Below are 26777 nucleotides of genomic sequence, written 5' to 3'. Positions count from 1 at the left end.
ATGTCATGGTGCTGTCTGCTGCTGGCTGCACCCTATTGACAGAGGGCTTGGACAATGGTAATCTTGTCAGTTCATGTCCAGGAAAACTACGTGCCCTGGAAGAGGCTACATATATTGAAACTTACACATTCAGATTCACAGAATCATTAAGGTTGGAAAAGACCTTTAAGATCATGAAGTCCAACTGTCAACCCAGCACCACCACAATGTTCACGACTAAACCACATTCTCAAGTGCCATATTCATAGGTGTTTTGAATGCTTATAGGATGGTGATTCCACCTCTTCCCTGGGGAAGAGGTGGTCAGCCCTCTCCAGAGGGCAGGGTGGTGTTTCATAAACCATGTGCTGCAGCAGCCAACTGAGCAGCAGAACCTTTGGTTTGGGGCAAGGATGATCTTGAAAAATGTAGGATGCTCTTACATCTGAATTGCTGGATGTGTTGAATTATGGATATAAATACCTACGTGGATATAAATTCTCATTTAGCCTTTCAAAGGGCTTCTAGCCTTCTGGATTCTATTTTTGAAAAGATCACTAGATGAGAAGACCTCCTTAAACTGAAGTCTTTCTCATTTTTTGGCAATTGTAGTTATTCCTTAGCCATAAACATGTCCTTTTATGTAGTTAGTGGTTGTTTTGAGATGAAGAAAAATTAAATCTTTGAAGGTTTATACTTGGAGATCTACATTAGTTCCCTCTTGTCACTGACTGTGAGATTAAAAGAAATTAAGCTCTGAGATTTGGACTGTGTTTGAGTGATCTGTAGCTTTTTCATGGTCCTAACATTGTTTCAAGTAGTTTAATTTTTTTTTTCTTTTAAGGGTTTGTCTTCAAGTGTATCAGAAACCTTCCCCCTTGGAAAAAGAGTGATGGGTTTTAGGGTAGATGACATCTTGGTCTTTCTACTTGATGAGGTTGTAGTTGATGAATAAAGAATAACCTCTCAAAAAAGGCCTTTCTTCATCTGATTCTGTTCTACAGGGTAATGACTCAAACTGACCTCAGAGATGGTCTAAGAGATTGTCCAAATTCTACAGCAGCCCCTTGACACTGTGCCCTGGAGTCTGTCAGAGCCAGGGCCATCCTGCCACCCAGCCAGGACAGCTGCAGCCGAGGGCACTGAGGCGTCCTTGGGCACTGGGGTGGCGGGTGAGGCTGGCTCAGGATGTGGGCCCACGGCAGGGCAGGGCTGTGCCGAGCTGCAGCCTGGCCTAGCTGGGCTGGAGGCTGATGGCCCTGGGCAGGTGTCATGGAGCACTGGGCCAGGAGGGCCAGGCAAGGCCAGTCAGGCATGCTGGTGACCCTGGGGCACTGCCAGCAGCTCCTTGAAACAAGCTCCTTGGCAAAAGCCATGACTTTCTGTATGGTTCTTCCACAAAAAAAGCATTGGGAAGGAATTTGTCAGTCTCAGTTGAGCCATTCATTCCAGCTCACTTCCCAGTGGCTGTGGATTCTCCCTACCCTGTCCCTACAGGCTGTTGGTAGCCAGCCCTCCTGTCAGCCATGGAGAGCCTGGCTGCTGCCACAGTGGAGTGGCACTGGGAGTCACAGCGTGGCTGGGAGATAGTGTGTCTTGCCATTACCTTTTTTTCATGGGTGTCCTGCAAGTTGTTTTGGTTTAGATTACCTTCAGTGCTTTTGTCTTGGGTATGAAACAAACCTGCAGGGTTTTTGGTGCATGGAGCAGTTGTGGAAAGCTAAGAATCAGCTGATCCTTGTGGGGGCCCCCCATGGCCACTGTGTTCCCTGACATTTTACTGCAGTGAACTGGAAGCAAATTATTGGGCTGGGAACCATCTCTGCAGTACTGACTCTGAGTTTCACGTTGTGCTTTGCATTACACTGCATCTGTTGTAACAAACCTTACAGACATTAAAATACATAGTGGCAAAAAGCAGGCAGATGAAGAAATATCTGATTGGATAAATACCATCTAATCCTCATCAGGTATTTTCACTAAAATTGTTATTACTGAAAATGCCTGTTTCTCTCTGTTTGAATTGGATAGGTGTGACCTGGCATCTCCAAAACTGTGTAGCATAAAGATCTGTCAAAAGCTTAAATATTTGGATGGGACATTTTTACTTTATTTAATTTAACTTAATTTTACTTTTTATTTTTAATTAATAGGAACCTGAAAGCGCATTGCCGAAAGGAGCTGGATTTCTTGAATTTGTTTATTAAACCTTTAGATAACATGAAGTTGGGAGTGATTCCATGTACACTGAAGAGCAAGCTGAGAATTTCCAAGGTTGTTGATAGTCTGAAATAGTCTGGTGCAGGAAACAAAATGGCATGGTGCAAGAGGGGAATGCTTAGTGTGAAGGCAGCACTAACAGCAGAAGTGGAAAATGGAGGGGAAGAACTGTCTAGGTAGAAAGGGAACTGGTGGTTGAAACTGAGCACCAGACAAATGTGACTCAATGTCATGCTGTTGTGAAAAGACAAACATTGAAATGGAGTGTACAAGACTTGAAATGAGACTGTTTTGCCACTTAAGAGAGAGCATCTGGGTTGCCAGCCCAGGTGAGAAGCACATAGTTAAATATGAAGAGAAAGGACAGAAGCAGAAAATCTACTAACTGGGCCACCTTTTAGTATTCTGGTTTTAAGCCAAAGGGCCATATGGGTAAGTAAAAGAGCTATTATAGGAAAGGGAATTATCTGCCTTACCTGCTCTGAAAACTAAATATGAGGACTAATGGGTATAAATTGATGGATAATTGAATAAGACTTGATAGAAACTCTCAGACAGTGCAGTGGTGCAGAAGACAAGTGTGTCACTGAAAACCTAAGAACAAGTGTCATTAACCTGTTGTATCTGGTGTAACAGACTGACAGTATGTGTGCTGAATGGAGATAGAGGCCTTGGACTAAAGGACTTCCTAAGGTCCCTTCCAGCACTCTTTTCCTGTGTTTTAGATTGGCTAAGATAAACTAGCAAGCTGCTTAGTGTCAAGTTAAATGCTGGAGTGTTATGCAAAGGTCTTGCTGCTTGCATCTTCCATGTTAACTTTTGGAGTGGGGAGAAGGCTGTGCAGCTTGTGGGGAAGAGCTGTGTGGTTGCAGAAGGCTGCCTGATCTGTTTAGGTGAAACTCCCTCCTTCCCTTTGTCCCAAAAAGTGGCCCAAGCAGATTTGATGGTTACTTAGTGTTGTTTCTGCACTCACCTTCTATGGTAATGAGCTGTGTGTCCATGAATCTTGTATCTCTACTCACATGACTTACATTGAGACTTGTTTATGTTCAAAGCACTAATCTGCTTTTGTTAGGGATGTCTGCTGTGACACTACCCAAAGATTTGTGAGATTAGCAGTGCTGCACTCTGGAGGCAGTCCATCCCCTGTGGTGCCTGAGTTTGTAGTTGCCTCTGTTCATGACAATTCTTGAGGTATAAAGAACTTCCTTGCAACTGAATCCCAAACCAGCCCTCTATGTAGACCATAAGGATAGACACATGGAAGGAAAGTTCAGGTCTGGAAGAGGCTCAGCTAAGTGATGGTGCAGACACCTGCAATAATTGATGATGTAACAAGTGTCCTGGCAAGAAAGAACAACAGAATATCTACTCCTTGTTTTTTTCAGTTCATGAACTGGGCATCAGAAGGTTGTTCCTTCACTTTTTTGTGAGCATTGCAAAATTGTTTCATCTTCAAAGACTACTTTTTGGCACTTACATCTTCTTTTTTTCTGCTATTTACCTCAAGTATATTTAAAGAGATTTGCTGTTGAGCTTTCTTGTGGTTTTTTTTTCTTCTCTAGCTATTTCTTTTTCTCTTTTTTCTTCATTTTTTCTCCCAAGGCTAAAAATAAGAAAGCATCATATTTCTTCACAGCATTGCAAGAATACACCTACTTCTAGTAGTGATTCTCAGCCTTTTCCTGTGTAGGATCAACTCTTTGTTGACAAATTGCACAGGTGTCCAAGTAAGGTCTTACAGTTCCTTGTTCAAAGGTACTAGTATGTCACTATCTCCACTAAAGATAAACAATAAACTACTTTGTGTTATCCAAAAAGTGACTGTTCTAGAAGTCAGTTGTGTATCATTTTTTCTGCAGAATAAGAGATTGTGTCTGATTTCAACAGATAATTAGAGAAGAAAATTTCAATATGGGTATTTAAGATTTATTTTGGCCAATAAATTCAGGTACTATCTAGTAGGATGATCAGCCCAGTATTTTCCGATAGTGTTTTGGGCATAAAAATGGATCTAATTCCATGTCCTGGTAAAAAAAATGAAATAATGCCTTTCCTAAAATCACCTTCCTTCATCCAGAGAGCTTCTTTCTCAGTCAAGAATCTGGGTAAGGAGGACACACTAACACTCTTACTCATCTGTGCTGCTGCCAATTCACAAGTATCTAGCTAGAAACAGAACAGATAAATTCAACTTTCCTGTAAGTAATATCTTAGAAGCTGATGCACTAAAAATGGTTTTAATGTGACCTGTCTATGATACAAATGTCTGCATTTCTCTTCATGTCTTTTATTAGTCTTTCCTTAAAATCTATTCAGTGTTTAAAGTATTGGGGATCAGAGTAACAAGTTACAGTCACCAAGGCTCTTATTTCTTTTAGGAGGTCTTTGTTTTCCCACCTTAACATGTTACCTTGAACTTGGATTCACTTAGGTTCTTCTTATGGGACTCCTCGTATTTGAGGATTAGAAACAAAAATATATACTAAACTGCAAGATTCAAATTTTTTTCTGTCTTTGTTGCAGGTATTTCAGTTTCTGGTGTCCTGTCCTCAGACTCTTGAAACTTACTCTGTTATGAACCTCATTAGTTGCCTTGAGAATGAAGCCAAAATCCTTATCCTAACAGGTCAAACATACCTGGGTTATCATGAATCTCTGTCATGAAAATTGCTGTCTTCACTTTCTCCTTCTTCCCCTTCATCTCCCTTTATTTTATTGAAGAGCATTTTGGATCTTTCTATACAGGGCATGGCTATTTCTGGTTAAGAGGGGTGTGAGTTCAGCCAGCAGTACCAAAACCTGTAATCCCACTAGACTCAGGTAAATTCAAAATGCATTGAACTCTGTTAAGTGCAAATAGTAGTGCAGACACCTAATTGCTTTATGGGGACAGATGGTGGGCATAAAATAGTAAGCTATGGGTATTTTTGAGTTGGTGCTGTCAAAGTGGGTATTGAATATGAAATGGTTCTAGAAATATGAAATGGACGATGCTGTTGATGTGATGCTGTTGTTGAGATTATACTAGTTTTTAACTCTTTTTTTTTGTCTACTAGTTATCTCTCCCTGAATCAATGAAAAGAAACTAGGTGAGCATTAGTTTTTTTCTAAAAGTAGCCACTTGTATCGTATGATGAAGCAGAAATGTTTGAGATCATTTTATGGACATGTATTGCAGGAGAGTGAGTGAGATGTTAAAATAAAAACTGTGCCTTTTCTTCAGGTCTTTCGCTGAAAGGTTGACTCAGAAGGGGTCCGAGTACTGCCCTGGAGCAGCTTGACATGGAGCAGTGCACTGTCAATTGTCCTAACGTCAGCTTTCTTCCTAAGATAAAAGGGTGATGGGGTTCTTTGTCTTAAGCTGAAATGAGTAGCTAAAGGGAGAATCCTTCAGCACAATACTTTAATCGGAAAAAGTGCAAGAAATATGTCTAACAAATGCTGCTCAAAACTTTACTTTTAAGCTTTCTGTTTCTACTGAATCCTTTTAATCTGTACTATAACCTCTTTCTAACCTGCCCTTCTGTGCTGAAGCATTTATATTCTCTAATGTTTAAAATCTCCTGTCATAAAAATTAATGTTTCTCTTATATCTTAACATCGATTCTACCAATACTTCCCATTTTAACATCTTGTTCTTAGTCATTATGAAACTTCCTTTTTTTTATTCTCTGGGCTCTGCTGGATACTATGTCTCCACTGTTCTTGTTAAAATTGCAGGCAGTTAAGGGCAGGAGTTAGTCAGATTTTGCTTCTTAGTAAGCCAGGCTTTGTGCAATTTGCTCTGCCCCATGTCCATTCTTTTGGGACGAGAAGGTAAAGTGAAATATCTTTGAGATATTGAGTTCCTACGTAACTTACAGGAAGATAGCTGATGGGGTGACAGCCTTTTCAATTGCCCTTGCTGAAAGATGGCTCACTTAAGTTCAATCTTTATTAGTCAGCACATTTGTAGTGAGAAGTGCCTGTAGGCTCCAACAGCATCTCCTGTGATGAAAAAGCAGGTTGATGGTGAGATGTGAGGTCATGTGAAACCAGATTCTGCCTGTTCTTGCTTCATAGTGTCGCATAAAGATAATAGCTGGTACTTCTAACATAACAAAATTATGGCCAGGTGCTCTTGACCACATTGCTCACCCAACTTGCTACAGCTGATGCTCCAGATCTGCTTTTGTGGATGATACAATATGTGAACTGTCACACCCACCACAGCATCTAACGTAGCATTAAAAAGCTGTCAGGAATGCAGCATGCAGCTCCAACAAGATCTGAGTTCAGATCTGATAGTTCATATGGATTTAGTTATCCCATGATTATTCAGTTCAGATCTGATAGTTCACATTGGTTTGGTTATCCATGATTATTCAGCCTTTATTTTTGAGTGAAGGTTTCACTTCAGGAGTGTCAGCTGCCCCTGCATGGAGTTGAATTAGCATTTTATTGTGTCTGAGTTGTGAATGCATCTGTGCTCTTGCTGCCTAACAGAAGAGACTAGTGCAGTTTTAGAGGCTAATGCCCTGAGTAATGGGCCCAATTCTTTATAGCAAGCATTTAAGGAATATTCTCCCTTCTTGATCACCTGTATTGGCAGGAGTGGGGATTATGTTTCCTGTGTCTAGTTCTTCACTCACTTTGTGATGTGTACCCTGTAGTCCCTTATTTGCCTGACATTGGTTCTAGAGGCCGGAGGATGTGACCAAAATCAAGTGATAGTTTCTATAAAGAAAGCAAAATGTTACAGTTTCTATAAGCAGTTCTGGTGTAGTTTTCCTTTTCCTCTAAGGCTAGCTGAACTTAGTGGTCTGCATATTGGTGGATCTTGAATGCTTCCTAAAGAAAGGAGACAAAGATTTATTCTAAGTTTTGCTTTCTTTGACTATTGCTGTAGAGAGTCATTGTTAGCCACCTTGTTTGTAATTTAGAAGAGGGAGGAGAATGTAAGCTAATTTTTAAACTCATGTAAAAAGGCTTTTCTAAGCAGAGTTTTAAGCACCTCTTTTGCTGTGTCTTCAAGTACTCCATGCTACACTTGCCAATATTCATTCTTTTGCAGTTATTTCTGTGTTTTATTATGGACTGCATCACTTGACATTATAATATTTATATAGTTAAATAATTTGTTTGGAGCAGTCCTAGGCTAGAAGAAAGATGCTTAATCTCACTTCAAAAATATGCACTTCAGGGTAGTGTTGCACTGATGCATAAGAATAATTTGATCACCATAGTTTAAAGTTAAGTATCTGCCTCAAAATGTTTCTGCTGAGCTGGAGTGAAAAGACCCTAGAAGATGTTACTATTGTTAAACTGTAGCCTCAAAAATTTCTTAAAAGACAACCCTTTTGATGTTTATTGAAAGTATTACCTGTTTGCTTCATATTGTCACAACAGCAGAAAGTTTCGTATCAGATCTGAGTGGTAGGAACTAAAATTAAATCCCTTGATCGAAAGGAAAAATCCATGCTTCCTGAAGAACATGAGTTCCAATTTGCTTGCTAAGGTTTGCAAAGAGTGAGCAAAATCTGGTGGTCATAAGGCCCAGGAGGGAGGACAAAGTGGCTGCAGGATAGACTACAAAAGATTTTCATAGTAAAAAGACATTCCCCTTTTTTCCTGCCGTGACACATATCGCAGCCTCAGTCTTGCTTTTAGGATTAATAATTTGCATGGCTGACTGCAAGATGAGTATCTGCTCTGGAAACCTATTTCCGCTAGAGAAAAACACAAGGCTCTTACACATCCTTTTGATTTGCAAGTGACACAAATTGAAATTCAAAGGGGAGTGTCAAGGGATGTAAATGTAATGCATTATTCTTTGAATCCAGATGTGCATATAAGTATATGCATAGATGGTACTACCTTAGTGATATGTGACATATGACTTGAATGATATGTATTTCTTGAATACATGAGAAGTGTTATACCAATGCAGAAGGACCTCTGACTGATACCACCACTCCCCTGTTCTTACAAGATGGTTTTCTTAAAGGACAAAGGGAAATTACTCCTTTTTATATTGGTATAAAACCTACAAGTAGATCAGCTGAAGCTTATAGGATTTGAGCACACATTCATCTCTCTGCTAAAAAGAGAACTGTATCTGCTAGGCTGCTTTAGTCCTGAATGCAGCTAATGGAGACCTCTAGGGCAGTGTTCCCCAATAATTTTTGATCATCCACCCCTATCAGTGGAAGTTTTTTCAACAGATACCCCAATCTATGTATATTTATTTATTTATAGATTATATACCTGCACTACTGTGCTAATATACTACGTACATTATAAAACATACACAAAACCAGAATTTAAACCAGGATGAGCTAAAAATTAAATTAACACTGTTTAATTTTTTAAATTTTTTATTTGTTAACAACAGAGAAAAATGTTTTCTTCCTGCAGCCCAGTAGATTGTCTTGTGCAGCACCCCATGTTGGAAGGCACTGTGCTAATGCCTATGAAAGGATCTTGATAAAGGTTCATGTATGACCAAGCAGATGGTACCTGGATCTTGGCAAGGAGGACTGTGGTAATTTGTGTCCAGCTCTGCCAAACTGCTTCAGTTCAGGCCCAGAAAGAGAATTTCTGTGAAGTGGTTTGAATCCTGCTGCCAGGGATTCTACCAGACCCAGATGTAGCTGTGATGAAAAGCTGTATGTTCACCTGCTTTCTCTGTCTTCTCTCTTCTCCCCAAATAAATAACATTCTAGCTTGCTTAGTAGGCTTGGAGTTTTCTCAGACAGGGGTATAAAAACTCCAGGCCTGGTTTTGCTACTAATAATCTGAAGACTTTTTTTACCCCCTACTAAAAACATCAATGAGGGTTATAGAATCTAGCCCTTAAAGGAAGCACATAAAAAATTCTTGATGTGGAAGGTAAAATGCTACCTATTCAGGGCTATTCATAGTGAGCAGGAAAGGAGCTGTATCAAAGGTGATGGAAGAAGCTGATGGAGTTTCACAGTAGATCTCTTAATTTTATGAGGCAGTCAACATAAAGAATTAATGGAAATAAATGTTGTTTAAATGAGAGCTTTGTGAATATAGTAATAAATGGCTGAGGAACTGGAAGGGCCATGTAAAGGAACAAATCTGTCTATAATATAAAACCAACTTTAGCAGCTAGGTCCAGAAAGCTTAGGAAGTGGGAGGCTCCCCTTTTATTTTTTTTTTTTTTATTTTTTAATGTGAACACAGCATGGAGGTCTTTGAAAATCTCTGCTGTATGAAATCTCTCTTGCTGCTAGGTCCGAGATGAGAAATACAAGCTACTTTCTCCTTTTACAACCTAAACTATGTTCTTACAGTGATTAATTTTTATGAGATCTTTCAGCTTTTAATTGGTTCATATGAAGAAGTGTGGACAAGCTGACCTGTAAGTGTAGCTGTGATCTGGTGCTCTGGAAGGCTATTAGGATGCAATGCCTGTCTGGTGACCTCCAGTCTTTTCCCTGCCAGGTCTCAGGATATAGCACGCTAAGCCTGTGTTTGAAGAGGTGGACTTTGGCTCCAGAGCAACAAAGCATTTTACCTGAAAGGCTGTGGAGGAAAGTACACAGTGCTTTCCTTTGCAAACCTAGTTCTGTAGCCTGATTCCTGCTGCACTTGTGTCCGCCAGCCGTGCAGCATGGCATGGGCTGCGGTGGGAGCTGCTGGGAGCTGAGCAGCTCTGCAGGCTGCACACAGTAGCTGGGCTGAGGTTGTGGCAGTGGTGCTGTGTTGCTGAGGGGCTGCTGCTCAGAGTGGGCAGTGCTGTGCCACTAAGGATCCCACTCTGACTCTATGTGCTGTTTAGCCCTGAGTTGTGTTTCTGGCTTGCTCTCTGCAGATGCAGCTCCCTGAAAACCTTTCCGGGGGTACAGTGGCTTGTAAACACATTTGTGTCACCCTGAAGTTAACACAGGCAATACAAGTAATAAATCCCCTCTTTTCTACAGGGGAATGCCTTTTTTTTTCACTCTTAATTGCTGAAGAAGTGCACTGACTTCTTAAAACTGGCAAGTTGTGGGTTTATAAGAGTTATTAGGAAGCCTAAGCACTTGGAGTGCTGTGGAATGTGTCATGTATCCTGCATGTGGTAAGAGGATCAGGCATGTTGATGTACATGGTATATAGAAGTAATCTACTGAACTTTTCAGCTGCTTGCCTATTTTGAGTTGAGATGTTGAGACAGTGTTCAGCGCTGGTCACTTCTCAGGGCAGGCAGAGCCTGTAAAGGAGTCCTGACCCTAGCAAGGATTGCAAATATGTGACCTCCACTTTGCATCTTAGGTGTCCTAAGAAAATATTAAGACTTTCATCTGCCTCTAAGCCTAATGCACCAGCAAAGAATATGTGGCTTGTCCCAGTATTTTTGACGGTGCTGGGGAAGAACATGGAGAATATAAAGCAAGGGAATTACAAATTTAAAAGTAGGTGTAAGTGCAGATGCAATATGGAGTGATGAGAGCACCTTTGCCTCTTAATCTGGGGTGATGACAGCAGGGAAGACTTTTCTTACTGGGCAGTTGATAAAACTCACCTAGAAATGCAAGTGCACTCTTTCCTACAGAGAGCAGTAAAATCCAAGGGAGGCTGGTACAACCTAAAAGAAACAGGTTTGTAAAAGCCTGAATATTATCCCCATACTCCTGTCGCGAGCCTCCTTGGCAGATTCCAGATTTTGAGCTCTTCTAGCAGACCTGCAGCATCATCCTGCTGATCACCCTCTCCCAAATAGGTGCTGCAGTAGGTGCTCACATTGGTTTGTGAGAAGTAGCATTGAATACTTTGGGGACTATGTGCTTACTCTAACAAATACTCCTTTTCTTCTCCAGGAAGAGCCTGTTGCTGCAGGGAAGCAATTGCAGAGACCAGTACTGTACCTAAGCTTATGTGAGATGGAGATGAATCATTAGGAGGTTCTGTACTGAAAATAATGTTTGTGCATTATAAGGTTGTTTCCAATCCTTTACTGAACTGTCTGGATTTCTGATTGCTGTATTATTTTATTTTATTTTATTTTTTTTCATAAATAACTAATTGTTGTACAAAACAGAAAGCCATTTCTTTGTGAGCCTTGGTCAAAAACTGGAGTTTCATTTTTCAATGACATATGTGTGTGTTGTATGTAAAAGGCAGGAGTTGATGTGAAGGCTTTCAGCATCTCCTTAGTTGGGTCATTTATATGGACTTATTGACTTATATTTACAAAAGATAAATTAAATATTCCAATGATTTGCTTGGAAAATATATCAGGCTATTTTCCCTCCTTCAAACACAAAAGCCCTTCCTTTCAAGGCAGCATCCTCACATCAAATATTGCTGATGCTTAAGATGGATTTTTATTTTAAATTTCTGGAAAGGAGCAAGTTGCATGGGAGTAATGATATTTGTGACCAGTGTGTACTAGAACAGACCAGGAGCCTGGGAAAGAAAGATGAGATGGTGGGATTGCACCTGCAAGAGTTACCAGAGCAGGAGAGGAGCTCCCCCATGGAACCATCCCAAAGCGGTCTTCTGGGATTTAGCTATCAAGGTCACCCTGCTGGTAATGGGAGTTGTGCTAACATAAAACTATCCATGCTGCTTTGTATAGTTATTTCATAAATGTGCACAGCTGTGCCCACAGACAGATGTGTAGCTGCTACATGACCTTCTAAAAGCTGTATTACAGGTGGTGTATGAAATCAGCACATTGATGGTCATCTCTAATCTGCTAGATGTGCCCAGTGTCAGCTGGGCTGCCAGGAGCAGTGCAGTAAAACATTAATAGAAAACTACAGTGGCAAAAGAGCGCAGTGGACTATCAGCTGTGGAAGCTGCTGGAGCAGGAATTCCCCTGAGGAGGAGCATATGCAGTCCCACAGCTAAGTAATGTGCAAAGAATTATGTAAAGTGATACAATACAGTATTACTTCAGCATTGACTCTGCTGCTTTAGGGTCTTTGGCTTTTGGAAATTATTTTAACCCTAAGACCTTGTTTTGGGAGGTTCTGTTGGATTTTGGGAAAATGGTGATTGGTCGATTGCAAGATCTCACCACAGAAATTAAGTATATAATTAAAGGTATCAACATCAGCTGCAGAGGGCTGTTTATTCTTTGTACTTGTCACAGCTTGAAAGCTTTGTAGCTTTAAAACATTATGGTAGACACAAAGAAATACTCTCTTAATTAAACAGTTTTTTGCCATGGCTTAAATCTCTAGCAAGGCACACTTCCATGGAAGACTGCCACAACATGTCTGGCATGTTCTCATTCTCGGACCAGTGCTGTTGGTGGCACAACATACATTTGATCAATGAAAAAGGTGTAAGACCTGCATGCTTGGTCTCTTGAAAATGTCTCAAAATTTAGTTGTTCTTCAACAGTGTTTTATCACACAAGGTAATCTACTGAGTGATGGCCAAAATTATTTACCCTCGGTATCCCAGTCTTGATGCCCCGTTGAAGTTCTTCATCTTTTGCAGGCTGAGCTGCCAGCACATGGCAGTATGAAGGAGGAATGGGCAGGGTGCCTTCATTATCACTCCAGGCTTTGGGAGGTCACTATCTCATGAGGGGAGGAGACTGTCTTGTGCTTGGTTGAACCTGACCCATGCCAGGTTGGCCTACTACACTTGATGCTCGAAGGTTTTGCTATAATGCTTTAAAAAGCTGAATGACAGTCTGGATTCAGTACACAGCATGGAAACAAGCTGAATTGCAGGAAGTTCCTTAGTTTGGTAAATACTTCATTAATTTTACTGTTTGTTTTTCTAAATAAGCTCTCTATTTCATTTATCACTACTCAGTGCTGCTTGCTGGGGAAGCCAGGGACTCATAGGACCAGAGTCTGCACGGAGCACCTCTGTTCTGGTTTTCAGTCCACTTTCATTTGTCCTTGGATTGCTTCTAGACACAGCTCTTAATGCTCTCTATGGATAAAAGTCAGACTGCAGTCTGTGGATCCCTTTATTGCTGACGCTGTGAAGAAAACAATCCTCTTTAATGCCGGGGAGGGAAGGGAAAGCAGCCTTTCAGAGGAGCTGTTTGGAACAATTTTTTGACTACGGTTATTATGTGCAGACATGGAGGCATTGTCAAAGGCTTACTTATAAGGTTGGAAGAGTGCAAGCAAATCACACTTTACTAAATAGTTTGGAATAGACTTACTGAAACTAAATGTAGAGCAGAAGTGTGGCTACTGAGAGCCCATGCAAGGTGCAAAGTAAGTTTCTGTAAAGGTGACCTTGTAAAAACTTAGCCAGAAGCATGGGCTGCTGAGAGTGAGCCCTTATAGTCTACAAAAAGTACCATCTTTGAAAGGACTATGTCCAGTTTCTTCTTTCTAAGCCAAGAGTGCCTGCCTGGGAGTTGTTGACTTTTTAAATTGCCTCCTCCTAAGTTGGTTCTCATCTCTAAGCAATTCCACAGTATGGATCATATTTTCAAAATTTATATTGAATTCTTGTGCAAGACAGTCCCTAAAGGAAGCTTTGTCTATGAAAATAACAGATGCAGGCATCTACTCGCCCAAAATACTGGTCAGAATCACAGCTGATATAAATTAGGATAATGCCTTTGACTTAGCAAAGTAGGCTTGCCACTGAAGCTTTGGTAGCTTTTTCTAATGAAGATGAACGAAAGCATGCAGCATAATATCCTAAAAACCTGGATACTTGCTGGCCAGTTCCTACAGGACAGCAGTCTCTGAAATAAACTGGAATAAAACTTAGAAAAGAATTACGTGAACTTACTTCAAGCTGTCTTGACAGGCTTGTCATAATGCTGTCAAACCAGCTATGGTTTGAGGATGGTCTGATGTACATTTCCAGGCCATTAAGAATAGAGCTGATATGAAGACTGATGCTCTGGCAAGCCGGATAATCTCCAGTGCTTCTAAAGGTTACATGAGGAAACCTAGTGTGAACAGAAATTCTGAAAAATGTTAACTGGGGAAATACTAAAACACCATTTTTTTGTTTTCTTGCATTTTTTATTTTTTAGCTCTTTATAATGCACCCTACACATTGAAAAAGATGAGAAATTGTTTTAACTGTCATATTTCATTAATTGACACCTTCCATAAAGATGTCATGATTTTTTTGATGGATGAGTATTTTCTGACAAAAGGCTTCTGTCAGCATCTTTTTATGTTCTCTAAATAAGACTCAAAAATCATGTTGTGCACTTTTGCAAAGGTAACTTGTCAGGAATATAAAACAGTCTCTAATTGCTTGGACTTAGGAAAAAGGAATTAATTGACTTTTTAAACCTTGGTTTTTGAAGGCTGTGCCATATGTTGGAGGAGAAAGTACTTCCCAACGGCCAAAAAAAAAAAGTTTCTGGATTGATTTTGCTTAGGTATGTATATTATACACTTAATGTGCTATTCTCATGGGTGGCTATAAATGGTTAGATTTTTCCTCAAAGAAGATAATAAAATTACTTCTAAATTTGTGAACTGATACTTCTGTCACTCCTGTTTCTGATTTGGGAGTACTGGGGTCTGCCAAGCTATTAATGAAGTTGCATTAATTTCAAAGTCAGCTGTGATAGCTCTACACAAGTCTTTTTTACAAACCATGAAATTTGGGTTATTATATGTAGGGTAACACCTGGGCCTGTCAGAATAATGGGATATTTTATTATGGACCTCGATTGTAGTTTGAATGAGAGCAGAATCTTTTGCACAGCAAAGCAAAAGAACTTTATTTTACTGCATTTTCTCCTTACATATCTGATTTATCCTGCCCAAAATAAAAATGCTTTTGGCCTTCTTAAGATTTGTATGCTATGTTGTAAGCACTGATAGGTTTCAGTATGTTTTGAAACTTTTCGTCTTTTGTCCATCCTTTATTCTGAGTCTGTGAACTCTGAGCTACTAAATTACAGGTTGGTACTCAGAACAGAAAAAATGGGAAAGGATACATGAACCTTTTAAAAATGCTCTCAAAATATTAATTCTGCAAACCAGTTAAGTAAGGAAAAAGCATTGCATTCACTTGGGATTCTTATTTTTTTCCTAATGTGTTGCTCAGCGAGGAAGACTAGAAAGTGATATTGAGCAGGGGGAAGAACATGACCAGTGGGGTCCATCCAAGAGAGTAGACCAGAGATTGTAGGACAACATGCAGGGGCTGCCTGAAGTTCCACCTGAACCTTTTCATAAACTGTTCTGGGTGTTCTGCAGTGGGTATGTTTGCTGAGAAGTTGAGTGTGCAGCCTGCTCTCCTGCTAGACATCAGAGGCAGCGAGGCAGCTGCAGTTTGCCCTGAGCCGAGTTGAGCCAAAACGGGCTCTGCAATGCACACGCTCCAAGGCCAAGCTGCCAGCTTTTGCTTCACAGTTGGATCGCCAGTACAGACACACAAATGGCTTTTCATGCTTCGTTTTTTCATTCATTTTGAGACTATTCTTACAAACGGAGATGTCTCTTTGTGGGAGACATTCCTTCTGAGTGCAAAAGAGAAAATGGAACCAACTAGTCAAAATAACAGTAATGACTTGCAAGGTGGTTGCTGTGGATTGCGCAAGCAAGTACTTGCTGGCAGACAGAGTGAGAAGGAAGAAGAGCTTCTGTGTGTAGGTTGTATCATAACAGAAGTTGTTTTTTTTCCACATCCTGCAAGGTCACTTGTAGCAAGCCCAAAGTTCTGGTGCTGGAGTATGTGCTGCCCAATCAGAGGTTACTCAGTAGAGCTCTGTCCCTGTCCTGTCTGTGCATGGAAAACTGGGTCTGGCTGCATGTTCAGACACTCCAAGAATGCTTTTGCACTTTGTCACTGTCATTTGTATTGGAAACCTGACTGGCTTTTAAAGAAACTCTATGAAAGTAAATATATTCTCCATGCAAACACTCTATAGCAGAGGAGAGAGAAAAATCTGAATTTTACAGTCGTAATTGTATAATCATTCTGAGAATGGACAACTAGGCAAAGCCATTCTTTCATTTGTCTGAGTAAAGCTTTGAAAGCTAAACAGTGCATGTATGAAACACTGAACTCTTCATATCAGTATTTTCTAGGTAAGTGCCATTTAAGTCAATGTAAAAATCCTTTAAAAGTACAAATTAGCTATTTAAGTTCCTTATGCAGACAGTTGGCTCTCTCTATGGGATATATTTGTGTATTTAGAAAGTCACATTTAAATATTTTAGACTGGTTATTAACTATGCAAAACTCAATGTTAAAAAATTCACTTATTTTCCTACTGAAATTCAATGTTGCTCTTGTTATATTGCATATCAGTAAATTATGAATCAGTTGTGCTCACTGTGCCAATAAAGGCTGTTTTTAAGACAATGAGATTATACAGGGGCTTTCATAATTTTATTTAATCAACAATTATGTTGATGTTTGACTCAGAAAGTGATTCAGCTTGCTTTTTAAGAGCTGTGTGGGTTCTGCATGACCAATGAGATACAAAGCTTGTATATTTATTTCAGGAAGGAGAGGAGGTAGCAGGTTCTCTGTGTCTGGAGCAGGACTGCTGGGTAAGGAAGGATTATTGTATCCCATATACCTGGCAGGTTTCCATTATCACTTTTCAAGGTAAACTTGTGCAGTTGCTGAAAATTTAATTACACTAAAATCACATTTTTTTTTGCTTCTGACTGCTCTTACCTCTCTGAAGATGGAGTCCAGCATGTACCTATTGTCCATATCCAAGAGTCTCAAAATTAACATATTTCCCTTTGTAAGACTTAATGTTTTATGAATTCTTGTTCGTTGTAGACAAGGTTTATAACATTACCCTTACACCCCGCATCTGCTTCTGAAGCCAGAAAAAAACTATCTAAGCTTTCTTTATGTGCTACCTGGAAGATTTCCTGAGCACTGGAGTTGAGTTCAATAGTTAATCAAGATTTCATACATAACTAGGAATACACTCTGTTCCATGTGTTGGTATCAAAAAACCATACCTACCATAGAATATAAAAACTTGATTAAGTTATGGGGAAGAATGAAGATACAGAATCATGCATAGATCATCTTTGTGAGTTCTAACAGTCAAGCCAGTGCTAGCAGAAAATAAACCTCCTGATCAAAAAAAGAAAACATTTGTTAAGCAGCTTTATTATTGCACTAGCACTTAAGGTGAAGTAAATATATTTATTCTAGCCCCAAAGTTTTCACCCGATAATGAAAATATTTTATCATTTAAACTGAAATTTTCTCTTCTGTCTTTACCAAAACATGGTTTGTGTGATGCTCTTTCTTCTGGTCTTACAATATAGAGGAATGTGCTTTCAGCTGGAAGTTCCTCAATCTCACAAATTAGAATTTGAAACTAATCTTTAAATAGATGGGGTTTTTTTCCCAATGCACTTATTAAAAAATAAGTCCAGTTTTTTTTGGCATTCTTTGCAATCTGAAGGTTTACTGTTTCAAAGTCTTGATGCTATTTTTGCTGTCCTTCTAGTAGCTTGAGTTCACCAGAGTACACCCAAACATTAAGGCTTATTAGTAAGGCCAACCACAGTGTTTGTGTAATCCCTTGTAGTTCTGTTTCATGGAAAAATTCTGCAAGCTGTAATTGTTGCTGTAACTAGGAATGCAAACTGAGATACAATGGTACTGGAGAACGCAACCTGAGCAATGTGCTAGTGGATCATTGCAGAGCCAGGCTGTGGAATGGTCAATCTTATGCTCTGATGCATCTGGGAGAGCTGATGCTGAGATCCAGACAGCCCTGTAGTGCAAGAAAACCTTGCTCTTGTTGGGCAGAACTCCAAATGAGAAGCTGCATGCCTTCTTTTGATTAGGAGGACTGTTTCAGACAATCCCAGGGCTGAAGGCTGCTGAACTAAGGTGCAGTATTTCTTGGATCCAGCTCTTGGTTTGAGATTATACTCGTGACATTGTCTTTATCACAGGGGTGTAGAGCTGCTTTTAAGTGCTCCCTTGTCTGCTGGGTTTGAAGAGGCTGCTCCTCTCAGGGTATTGGTTTTCACTGCTTCTGTAGAACACAGAATGTTCCCCACCCTTACCTGGTAACTAAAACACTACCATGAGATGCAAGCATAAAAACTACTACTTTTAGAATGGAGCTTGGTTAGTTTGCAGGAGGGATTAGAGGGGAGTGGGCTCTAAATACTGGTGTCTGCATCCCTGGTATTGTGGGTTTGATGTTCCTAATTCAGTTTAGTGTAATCTGGTGTCTGACTGGCTGACCTTGTAACACTCATACAGTGCTGCCAGCCCTTAGAGCCTCCTTTTATCACCCTCCTCTTATGGAGTAGTTGAAACTGGCAGAGAAAGGTGCAAGATCAGTGAAATGCTAGAGTAATTGCAGCATGGGGCTGCAAGGCTTATTACATTATGGGAGGAAGAGGAGCAATGCATGCATTACAATGCTAAAAATATTTCCTGTGATGTGGGACAGTGATACTAGCCATATGGTAGCTGTGATTTGTTCTGGTAATGTGTTTTCTTGGGGATATCAGAGTGCAAGATAAAACTCTAATGTGGTGGCAGAGGCACAAAACTCAAAAACACATAGACCTTTATATGACTCCGTGTGGAGCAGGGTCAGATATGAAAGTCATGGAATTATGACAATGCATTAGAGGTGCAGGAGAAAAGGTGGGATCAAGTTATAGAGCTTAGGAATTATGTCATCTGGGATGAGGGCAATGCTGTCTCTGGAGGACTCACATTGTCTTTCTGTGCTGTTTGGAGGAAGGCACTGCTTTGACATGCATATGGACAAATGAAAGACTATCCAGAAAGAGTTCAAAGTTGCTAAGGACAAAAGTTGCAGATATTGTGTAAGTGGAGAAATAAAATGCCTGCTTGTCTCACTGCAAAGGCCTGCATGCTGCAAAGTAATGAGCGCGCAGAGCAGAGGGAGGAACATTTCATAGTGTATAGTATCATACAGGAGGGAGAATATGGGGGAGGGGAAGTTTCTTGATGAAGTCCGTCAGGCAATGGGTACATGCCATCATTCACATGAGAAAAATTAATCATTCTTTTAATTTCTGGTGTTGGACGTGCCTTGTGGTTATCAGGAGTGTGCCTATCTTTCCTTCTTTTATCCTAGGTCCAACACGAAAAATGCCCCTGACTGCCAGTGCCATGGACTTTTTTCAGCTCTTTGTTCCTGACAATGTACTAAAGAATATGGTGGTCCAAACCAATATGTATGCAAAGAAATACCAGGAGAGGTTTGGTAGTGACGACGCCTGGATTGATGTCACCTTGACAGAAATGAAGGCCTTCTTAGGCTACATGATATCAACCAGCATCCACCACTGTGAGTCTGTTCTCAGCATCTGGAGCAGCGGCTTCTACAGCAACAAGAGCATTGCACTTATCATGACACAATCAAGGTTTGAGAAGATTCTGAAGTACTTCCACATTGTGGCCTTCCGCTCGAGCCAGACAACGCATAGCCTCTACAAAATCCAGCCTTTTCTGGACTCTCTGCAGAATGGCTTCGACTCCGCTTTCAGACCTTCGCAAGCCCAGGTAAGAGTTAAGCTGTTGGAGGGAACATCTGCCCTGTGCACTCTGGTTGTCTCACGGGGACAGAAAGTGCACAGCACAGCTGCCTGGGGAAAGCTGGGGCTTCCCAGTGTGCAGCTGTGCTGCAGTGCCTCCATGAAGCAAGAGAGGGAGCAGCACTGTCCTGTGCAAGTGCTCATCAGTGTCAGTGCCAGCATCAAACAGGTTTCAGTGGTGCTCTCTGAGCTGGAGCTGTTTGCTTTAGTGACCTAAACAAGCCTGGGCACTTCTCAGTGAGGCTGGCCACCAGTAGGTTTTGCTGTCCTGAGGATGGGAGGTTGCAGGTTGTGCAAGGGTAGAAAGGGCAGAGCTGGTGCAGCTGGGCTGGAGGGAACCAGGCTGAGTTGGATGGAGGAGTTTGAGAGTGACTGTCCCTGATCTTAGCAGTAGGTGCTTGCTGTATGGTCCAGTAACCCTGCTGCTTCTTCAGGACTGGAAGGAGGGACAGGTGAAAATCTTTTAATATTCATCATAATCTATTTAAACTATGCTCAATACAAATTATCTGCTTTTGAAGCTGTTGCTACTGGTCGTGTTCAGAAATCTGGAAAGAAAAAGGAATATGCATGAAATACGTTACTGCTTGATACAACTTTTCAATCAGTTCTCTATTTCCAGAATATAAATATTTCACTTAGGCATTTGGAAAGGGTGTTGTGTCCATAGTCCTCTTTTTCTTCCTCTTTCCCCTCTGAAGCATCCCATTTTTGCCCACTTCACAAAACTAATAAAGGCATAGATGCTACACATCCATTGAAGTGTGCCTAAAATAAATGGTAGGTGATCACAGTTTATTTTATAGACAATAAAAATCATACCTATATAACCTATATAACAGCTGCCTAAAAAGCTGTTAAGGAGGAGGAGGAGGGAGGAGTGCTCTCACTAAGCTATGCAAGGTATGTTTCCATTAAGACAAAACAGTCAGTGAAAAACATGGAACTGTTAGGACTGAGCTCCCTCAAAGATATGAAATCTAATCCTTATGGCTGCTGACTTCAATGGGCAGAAGATAAAGGCTTCAGAAATTGATCACTGTGTCTAATGCAAATGCTTATAATGATGTGCTGTGGCACATGCTGTGAGTACAAATCCATTAAAGGATAAGATTTTATTTGCATGTATATCTCTTCTCCCATTTCCCATCCTGAGCAAAGCTTGAAAATTGAATTGACAAAATCTAAGCACCCTGTTTGCAGTGGCAAAACATCTAAATCTTCACAAGCAAAATGTATTATTATCCTGAGCTTGGTAAGGAGATGCTACATAGAAAAAAATAAGGGGGAAGAAGTAGAAACAGCCCAGTTTTCTTCCTTCCTCCTCCACTTCTCTGTTCCTTTGTCAGTGTTTACGTCAGAGATTTCTATGCAGCATGTTTCAGTGATACTGAGTGGAACAAAAAGCACTAAAATAAAGCTTCAAAAATAACTCTGTGAGAAAGGATAAGGTTTTGAATCTGTTGTTAAAAATACCCTAGTGTACCTCCAGTTGGCTTCTGGGGGGTGTTCCAGGCTTCCTTCTGAATGGAGCCTTGTGTGTGACATCCTCCTGGGTGCCATCAGTCAGGGCAGCACACTACCTGTCTCAAGAGATGAGGACCCCATCTGCTCAAAACAGTAGGAAAGACGTCTCCCTGCAGATTGTCTTGAATGCAGAATGCAGTAAACATGAAACCCAGAATGCCCAGTGAGAAATACCAGAAATAATTAAAAATAATAAACCAGTTGCACATAAACAAATGGAAAGATGAGCGGAAAGAACCACTTAGATGGGATTTTGGAAGTTCTGCCTCTGAAAGCCAATTGGAGAGGGGGCCCAGGTTTCTGTGATTAGTGATACCTGAAATCCCAAGTTCAGAATGGATTTGTTGCTTAAGGTATCTTAAACATGAAAGTTGTGGTGCCTGTGTGGCTTGTTGCTGACCCACCCACCATCTCTCCTACACACCAGCTTTATGTTACCTTGTAAGTGGCATCAAACAGCTAAATCACAGTTCCTGTTGAATGTAGCAGGGCTGTTTGGGCTTATGGGTAGGCTTGTTACTGATTTTTTCCTCTGGCAGTGTGGACTCACAGAACACAGATTAGGAAGATGCCATGTTTAACTCACCCCTATGGACAGAGCAGGGACAATCTACATCCATCAAGTAGTACAATATCTGCCTTCACAGTTATTTCTTCTACAGAGTTGATATTTTCTTTTTTGAGAGCTAGAAAAGATTCTTCAAGTGTAACTTCAGTCAGAAAATACTTAGGAGTTTTTATCTTGTCTGTGACACCTCCTCCTGCCCAAATGTGCCTGCAAAAATACCACAGTTGCTATGAAAGGAAACAGGGAGAAAAAACTATGCCGGTATACCAAAACAAAGAAAACAATCTAGTGAATTATAATTATTTTGCTAAATATACTGAGCAAACAAAAGGAAATAATTACTCTCCAGCTTATGAAGGAATTGCAAGTCCAGAACATTTTAATTGTGTATCAGCAATGCTAGCTGTAGTTTCTGAAGTCAAAAATACGGTGTTCTGACCTAGATTGGTAAAAAAAAAATGACAGGAATATTCTGTGCATCTTATCCCTCCTTGACATCATCTGTATAAATGAACACTACCTCTACCTGAGCAACAAGAGGTGATTTGGGTGTGTTCTTGTAAGCAGTGTTATTTCTTTGCTACTTAGCTTTGTAGCTGTGCTACTGTCTGCAAGCCTGAAGGAAGGGAGGATGCCCTCCCTGCACTCGGGAGGTACAGAGCAACAAATTCAAGGGTACTTACCTGCCAAGGATATACACTGAATTCCAGAAACCAGAGGAGTTCAGGGAAAATAATATCACTGCTCAAATATCCTTCTGTGCCTGCTGAGTATTTATATGCTCGTCAGCAGGATATGGCTAGACAGTATTGCTGTCTCTGTCTGTCCCTGAGAGAGGTGTGGGAGAGATGAGGAGCATAACTCCAGGTTCTTTCTGCTTCCCTCTCCCTCTAAAGTACCTTCTCTTTGGTGTTTTGGAACCAAACAGTTTTGCATCTACCCAGTGAAATATCAGCTGGTAACAGTCACCTGCTCTCCAGCAGGAATGAATTCCCTGGCAAAAAGAGAGAAATGAGTCCAACCTCTTGCTCCAAGAGCACAGTGCTCAACTTTGACCAGTTACTGGGCAGCTTCTTTGTGTTTCACTATTGGTATCATAGGGTACAGCTAAGGAGTTTCACCATAGCTCTTCCTAACCAGCTCACAGCTTTAGATGACAGCCTCTTTGAAAACACAGAGGGGCAAAACCAGGCTGGTCAACTTGCTTTTCTGTCCTCATGCTTTAATGTTCATTTGATATTGGGTATTTTCAAATCATAAGACTTTGCTTGTGCTGTACCTCTATATTTCAATTTTCCTGTTCTCAAAATGATTCTTTAGGAGTTGAGGGTGCTGATCCCAAATGAGAATCATTCTGTCTTAGCATTTCTGTGAGTGTGACACAAATACATAAATCTGCAAAGAACGCTGGCCAAGTATAAGGCATTGAGCAAGAGAAAGACAGACAGAGGAGCATTAAGAATATTGAGTAGCAAGGTAAATTTCTGATGTCCTGTAGCTCTTGGCCAGTTGATCCTTTCGTGAAGCCAGATTTTAGGGAGAGTTTGGCAACAGAAAATGATGACAATTCATTGCTATTTTTAAATTACCTAATGGTAATGGAGTTCTGTAAGAACTGACTTTTTGTTTTTTAAGAGGATTGATTGATGACTGAACAAATGGGCAGAGGAGTATGGAATCATGGCTCCACTGGGAGTCAGAGTTAACCTTTGAATGATGGCAAAGAGGATCTGTAAAGTTTGAATTTGAAAATGAGAAGAGAAAGAATCTGTCTGATATACGGGAGAAGTACTATGAGAGAGAAATAAAGAAAAATGATGTGGTCAGTGTGATGGATTAGGAAAATGGCTTTCCAGCAGCAGTCTGTAGGAGAAGTAAAACTGTTGCAGGATGGTTGTGGGTTTTTGATGTAAACTTGTCTGGGTGGGTGGGTTGTTACTCTAAAATGAGTGCCATTTTAGAGCTCTTACTCAGAAAGCATGGAAAATACAGGCATTGCCTGGCTGAGGAGATTCTGGAAGTAGGAGGTAAAGACTGACATTCAAATTCACTAGCCAGTGATATCTGTAGTAATACAGGAGGAGTGGGACATCTACAATGACCAAGAAAGGAAATACTGAGGGGTTCTTAAAGGAAGGGAGATGTTCTCAAATGCAGCATAACGGAATCAGAACTGGCAGCTAGATATGCAAGCAGAGATGTCAGACACCAGCAAGAGAATTTAGATTAGACAGGAGGAGCTTTGGAGCAGAGAGGCAGAAGCACGAGCTAGTCTTGCAGGAGGAATGACCGACATGCATCCAGACACAGTTACCAAGGGGCCTCTGCAACTGGATGGTATCCAAAAGCCTGAGACAAGGCAAGGTGAAGCAGCTTCTCCAGGAGACAGGAGAAGAGAGGAGGGTGAAGGCTGAAGAGACAGCCTGTGTTGTGGACAGCCATGGAGCTCAGGGGGAGATGTTTCCTGGATCTGTTGGGTCGATATCTAAGTATATGGAGTCCAGGAGTTCCAAGTACAAAAGACTTAGTGATTCAGGGCTTTGTCTACAAGCCTGTTTGGATTCTGGTGAGAGAGGATGGGTGGAATTTTGGGTGGAATTTTTCCTGGATCTGTTGGGTCGATATCTAAGTATATGGAGTCCAGGAGTTCCAAGTACAAAAGACTTAGTGATTCAGGGCTTTGTCTACAAGCCTGTTTGGATTCTGGTGAGAGAGGATGGGTGGAATTTTGGTGTGGAAAGAGCATTGGAAATGGTCTAAAATGGAGAAGACAGAAACGCGCTCCTGACAGTGGCTGCTCTGTTCTGTGAGTGAAAGATATTGTGAGACAGAGCAATTGATGGAATCCCATCTTGGAATCTTGCCTTTGCAACACTTAGAGTGAAAATACATATTGAGGGGAGAACAAAGAGTGAAAGTATGGCAGGTAGGTCTATCAGGGATAAGGATTACTATAAAGAAGGAAAGGAAAGGGATAGCAGTGGGGGAACAAAGCAACTAGATGATGAGCTTCTGAGATCTGAACAGAACTGGGAATTTGAGAGAAGAAAATTGATATTTCTATGAAGAAATCCACAAACTATCTTACATCATAGGAAGTCAGAACAGGAAGTGGGGAGTACTTGGGGAGTGAGAAAAAGATGGTGAAGAGGCGGCCAGGAATACATGTAGGAGTAATTAAGCCTGAAAGTAGGTTTTTATCAAGGAAGATGAGAAGCAGGAAAGAATATGCCATGGGGGCGGTAAGCTCACTCCTGTAAAAGTGTGTATTGCAGCAGCAGCAAGAATGGGGAATACTGAGGGAGCAAATATACCTTTGCATGAGGATTTGGCAAATAGATGGATTTGAGATTACAGGAAAAGCAGGGAGACTGAGAATACAGGAGGGTGAGCAAACTAATGGATTGGGATGGGCCAGTAGCAACAGGGCTAACTTTCGTCCTAAAACCACTGTGTCAGTGCCAGGGGCAGGCACAGCCCATACAGTGCCTTGCTTGAAAAATTCTTTACAGCTGTTGAAGCAGTGGTTGCATGTGGAGGAGTGAAAACCCCTTGTCCCCTACGCTCTGAAGGAAGCTCTAGGATTTTTAGTTCATTTTCCTTGCCTGTCCACATTTTGTCTCTGCAACGATAGCAAATCTTTCTCTAATCTGTTCACAGTTTTATTCCCTCTTCACAAAAGTTGACTTGGAATTTACAGAGAAATTACTTAAATTCAGTACAGAGGAACGAAGGAGGGAAGGCAGGGCTGAGCATGGGCAGGAAGAAAAGGAAGATGGAGAGAGGTTTTAAATATTCAGATTTTCTTTCTAGATGTATGGCTGACAGGCCTTACTGTGTCATAGAAGGCAGAAGGAGTGTCAAGGGTAAACAGGATGCAGTAGAGCTGCTGCAAGGAGCTGTGGTGCAGAGGGAAAGAAGCTAATGACAGAGGGTAGAAGATGTCCTAAGGTGATGCTTATACAGCCTTTTCTTTCTGCTGCTCTCCATCCTACAGCAGGGAAGATTATAACAGTGGAACCACACCACTCAATGGGATCTAGCTGGTAAGAGAGCCTTTCCAGAAGCTGAGAAATTCTTAGCTATGTATCCAACCCTATCCCAAAGGATGTGCTCCTTCCCTCTGCACTTGAGAAGCAGAAAGGCAAAAGCGAATGAGGACAAGTTTAATATTTGCAAAATGCTGTTCAGAATCCTCTGGGGCAGAAGCAGGAAATGCCCCAGATGGCCTTTAGATAGGAAGGGTTCTGTTCTGAACCTTGAGGGAGGAAGATGTGGCTTCAGTGGGGAAACAGGGCAGCTGCAGCTGGAAGAACAAATAGCTTTGTGTACAGCTCTCCTTGCTCGCATCTGCATTTTGGTGTATAATTTGAACATTTCACAAGAGTGCTTTCAGATGGTCCTGTGAATGTTTCATGAGTCGTTAAGAAGTGGAGTGCGTACAAATGACAGTGTGCAGCCATCACTGCAGGGGGGCGGCACATGTGCCTATTTTGGGCTGCCAGAGTGATGTTCAGCAAGCATCTTGTGTTCAGGAGACCAGCAGCTGCTCATCTCTGGTGCTTAACTGCTCATCCACCACATCTCTCTGACAAGCATCACTCCTAGGTGTAGTGCAGCTTTGTTCTCATTTCTGCCACTGACTTTGCAGATGTGCACAAAAGTACCACACATGCATGTGTGGAAAGGCTTTGGCTGAGGGTGGGAGCCTTTGCATACCTGTATCTGAGCCTGTCTCCTGGAGGGATGGTCACTGGAAAGGAACAGACTCCTTTAAATTATAACCCGTCTGACTCTTTTGCATGTCTTTACAAGGACATGAATTATGGCCTGCTGGGACTGCTTTCCCTGCATATACAAAGAGGGGAGCCTGCAATGACTTGCTCTGATTTCGATGTACATGTCTGAGTTTGGTCAGCATTCATCAGCTGAGACCTTTCAACAGTTTGCAAGTCTGTAATTTCACAAGTGGCTTGCTAGACAATTTGCACATTGTGCAGTCAGGTATGTGTATGTTA

General features: G+C 41.2%; 1 protein-coding gene across 1 annotated transcript in view; it reads left to right on the top strand.

The window, feature by feature from the left end:
- PGBD5 (piggyBac transposable element derived 5) overlaps positions 1–26777 on the top strand; it is a 68046-nt gene that overhangs the window by 7292 nt on the left and 33977 nt on the right. The window contains exon 2 of the mRNA XM_021527145.4: positions 19205–19632. Within this exon, the coding sequence (XP_021382820.2) occupies positions 19205–19632 (428 nt within the window). The remainder of the gene's footprint in view (positions 1–19204; positions 19633–26777) is intronic.

The sequence above is a fragment of the Lonchura striata genome, chromosome 3, assembly GCF_050655825.1.
Source record: "Lonchura striata isolate lonStrDom1 chromosome 3, ASM5065582v1, whole genome shotgun sequence".
NCBI lineage: Eukaryota > Metazoa > Chordata > Aves > Passeriformes > Estrildidae > Lonchura > Lonchura striata.
The sequence above is the reverse complement of the archived record's forward strand: the minus strand, read 5'-3'. Positions and strand labels throughout refer to the sequence as shown.